The 2,942-nt window shown below is 38.1% G+C and overlaps 1 protein-coding gene across 4 annotated transcripts in view; it reads right to left on the bottom strand.

Annotated features, from left to right (window-relative positions):
- The window catches only part of sidt2 (SID1 transmembrane family, member 2), a 28,949-nt gene that overhangs the window by 3,662 nt on the left and 22,345 nt on the right, over positions 1 to 2,942 (bottom strand). For all 4 annotated transcript variants that reach the window (XM_036215077.1, XM_036215078.1, XM_024258162.2 and 1 more), the window contains 2 exons: positions 990 to 1,126; positions 803 to 911 (listed from right to left, as the gene is read on the bottom strand). In XM_036215077.1, the coding sequence (XP_036070970.1) occupies positions 803 to 911; positions 990 to 1,126 (246 nt within the window). The remainder of the gene's footprint in view (positions 1 to 802; positions 912 to 989; positions 1,127 to 2,942) is intronic.

The raw sequence follows: 2,942 nt of genomic DNA, 5'->3' as shown, positions 1-2,942 counted from the left end.
TTGCATGATTTTATTTCTAGTGTGTGAATACAACATGGAAGAATGACTTAATAAAGGCCTGTGAAACATAGAAGAGGTTGTGCTGATTAAAATGATACCAAATAAGCAGCAGGCAGTCTTTAAAATTAAAAATACAGAGGTAAATTCAAAATAATAATACGTTTTAAGCCCTAGGTTCCAAACGGTTAAAAATAAACGTTCTAAATGTACAATTTTGTGTGTGATTTCATATTGTGAATATTTGCAAATAATAAGTGGTTGGCAAATACTGTAACTGGGAAAAAAATTATCATGATTTTTTTTTCCAGGTTTACGATCAATTAGTTTTTTTTTAATCAGTCCACGGCCCTGACTTATACATAAAAATCATTTATCTGAACTCCATTAATCCAGGGTATGGAATATTACTGCTTTATATCGATTCTTAGCTGTTAAAGAGGGAGTGCTTCGTTCTAAAATCAGTGAACTTGGCGATTTTTTGGCGTTTGTTTTTTGTTTTAAACGGATCTGTTTGAAGAAAATTCTCCCACCAGTTTCTGAGATCTTCACATGCCTCTTTGGTTGTGTCCCTCAAAGATCTGACACTGGAAGACTCCCAATGTTTTAAAGAACTGTGTTAAAATAGGAATTCCAAGGCACAGCCAGATTTGTATCTATGAAATTTCCCGTCTTTTAAAATGTACTTTTGTCATTCTTAGATTTTATAGTAATAATGGGTGAGATTTCTTTCCTTAGAGTCCTTAAAAAGCCCAATAACCCTGTATGTGAGGCGTGCATGTATTTGGTTCTTGTGGGGTCTTACCCAGCCTCCATCTGCCCATGTAGTAGAGCTGTGTGCTGAGCAGGAGGGTCGCCAGGATGTGGATGACGGAGAAAACTATCCAGAAGACGGTGTTTCCTCTCCCAAACAACTGGAAACGAAGAATTCCTTGTGTGAAGGTGTGTGTGTGTGTGTGTGTGTGGGTGTATGTGTGTGTGTGTGTGCGTACCACTCCGAGCACAGAGAAGAAGATGACAGCAGCCAGACAGGCGTAGGCCGTGTAAGCACTTGCGTTGATGTCTGGATGTCTCTTCTGATACAGCTTCAACATGCAGAGTCCAGCGATCATGTACATGAAGGACGTGTCTGCAGAGACCACAACAGAGGAGAACATCTCAGCAAACCAGATTCACTGACGAGTTTTAAAGATGCAAGTTTTGTTCAGATGTTTAATAAATCAAATCAATGAAATCAAAGAAAAAAAGAGCAGCAAAGAAAACCTTCTGGCAGACTTTACAGATGTCAAATTAATGACTTTCAAGCACATGAAAAGTCCATTTTCTTGTACATTTTTACTTGAATACTCACACTCAACAAGCTAAATCAGTTTAAGGAAAAATAATGAAAGCTTTACTGCAGATTAGCTACTGAAGAGAAAGGAAATATGATATCGTCCAGTAAATTCCACCGACAGTCAGGGAGAACATCCGGGGTTTGAACCTTCTCCCTGAGAGTTAACCATGCTGCCACAATGCAGACCCAGAAAAGCTTTTATCAATAATCTTTTATTGAAAAGTGAAACATGTCAAAGGATTTTCAGCCCTTTAGTGAACCCTGCTCTGTTTTTACATCTCTGCAAATATCTTTTGTGTTTTCACGTTGCTTCATCTGACATGCTGGGATATTTCTGGAAGGTTTTTTCCACCTGTTCTGACTTCGGTTAGTCTAGCTGTACTTCAAATTCTCACTGAACGTAAAAAAAAAATGCTATAAAAACAAAGTTCGAAAAGAAGATATTGGAATATTTCTGGCAGCTGGTTCTCTCCTGCTCAGGGTGGGTGTATTGAGCAGAGTATTGATAGTAAAGTATTGATACTAGTGAGATGAGATCGATACTTCAGTCACAGAGCAGGTGCAGCGTCCATCTGTCTGCAGTGTTGCCAGATTGGTCAAAAAAACACAAAATTTCAGCAAGAAATTGCCAAATGTGGCAACATTATCTGTGTAAACAGCACACCTGCAGCTCACAGCAGGCTCCTCCCCTTCCTGCTTCCCTGGAGGGTGGAGTCATTAAACAGCCACACATTTGCATCACTGGCAGGATTTTCTGTTGTTGTTTATATGTTCATATTTATTTGTGTTGCTTTTTTAATTTTTTTGTGACTCTGATATTTTATTATGCCTTTATTATTATTTTTTAAATAGATGTTTGTGGTGCAGTTACAGCCTGACAGCTGCTGTTATGTGAGCGTTGATTTAAATTGAAACTCAATTTTTTTTAACTAACTGATAAAATGTGTGTTTTCAGTGTTTTTAACATGTTCTTGTTGCATTTCTCTGTTGATTATGAAGAAATATAACAAAAAGTTAAGCACAAAATTATGTCAGAAACAGAACGTACTTGTGACAGAAATTACACAGGGAGGGTCACAAGCTCTCAGCTCCATTCTGATGCTTCAGCTTGTAGACAAATAGATCCATGAACGTCTTTTTTTTCCTCATCTGAGCTGGAATCTGGATCTAAACTCTACAACTGGATATCTCTGATATTGCTAAGTGTTTTTGGTTGGGGCTATTAGTTAGCGGGCGAGTGTGTAAACAGTAGAGCTGAGTTGAAAAAAAAAATCGATTAAGTGATTTGAATCAATTTAAGCTTAATAGATCAATAATCGATTCACAAAAGATATAGATCGATTTAGCACACAAAGCTAAAGTCTGTTAGCTTGATGCTAACGTATAATGGGACGGCTAATGCTAACACTCACTTGACCAAAAAAATACACTCCTGACTAAATGAACATCTTTATTTACTTACAGGCATTCATTTTCCAAACTCTTAAGGAAATCATTTTTAAAGTAAATATTTGTGGTCTAGGGGCTGCACGGTGGCGCAGTGGTTAGCGCTCTTGCCTCACAGCGAGAAGGCCCAGGTTCGAATCCCGGCTGGGACCTTTCTGTGTGG

This window comes from Oryzias melastigma, linkage group LG13, assembly GCF_002922805.2.
Source record: "Oryzias melastigma strain HK-1 linkage group LG13, ASM292280v2, whole genome shotgun sequence".
NCBI classification, from domain to species: Eukaryota; Metazoa; Chordata; class Actinopteri; order Beloniformes; family Adrianichthyidae; genus Oryzias; species Oryzias melastigma.
This window is presented reverse-complemented; position numbering and strand designations above follow the sequence as displayed.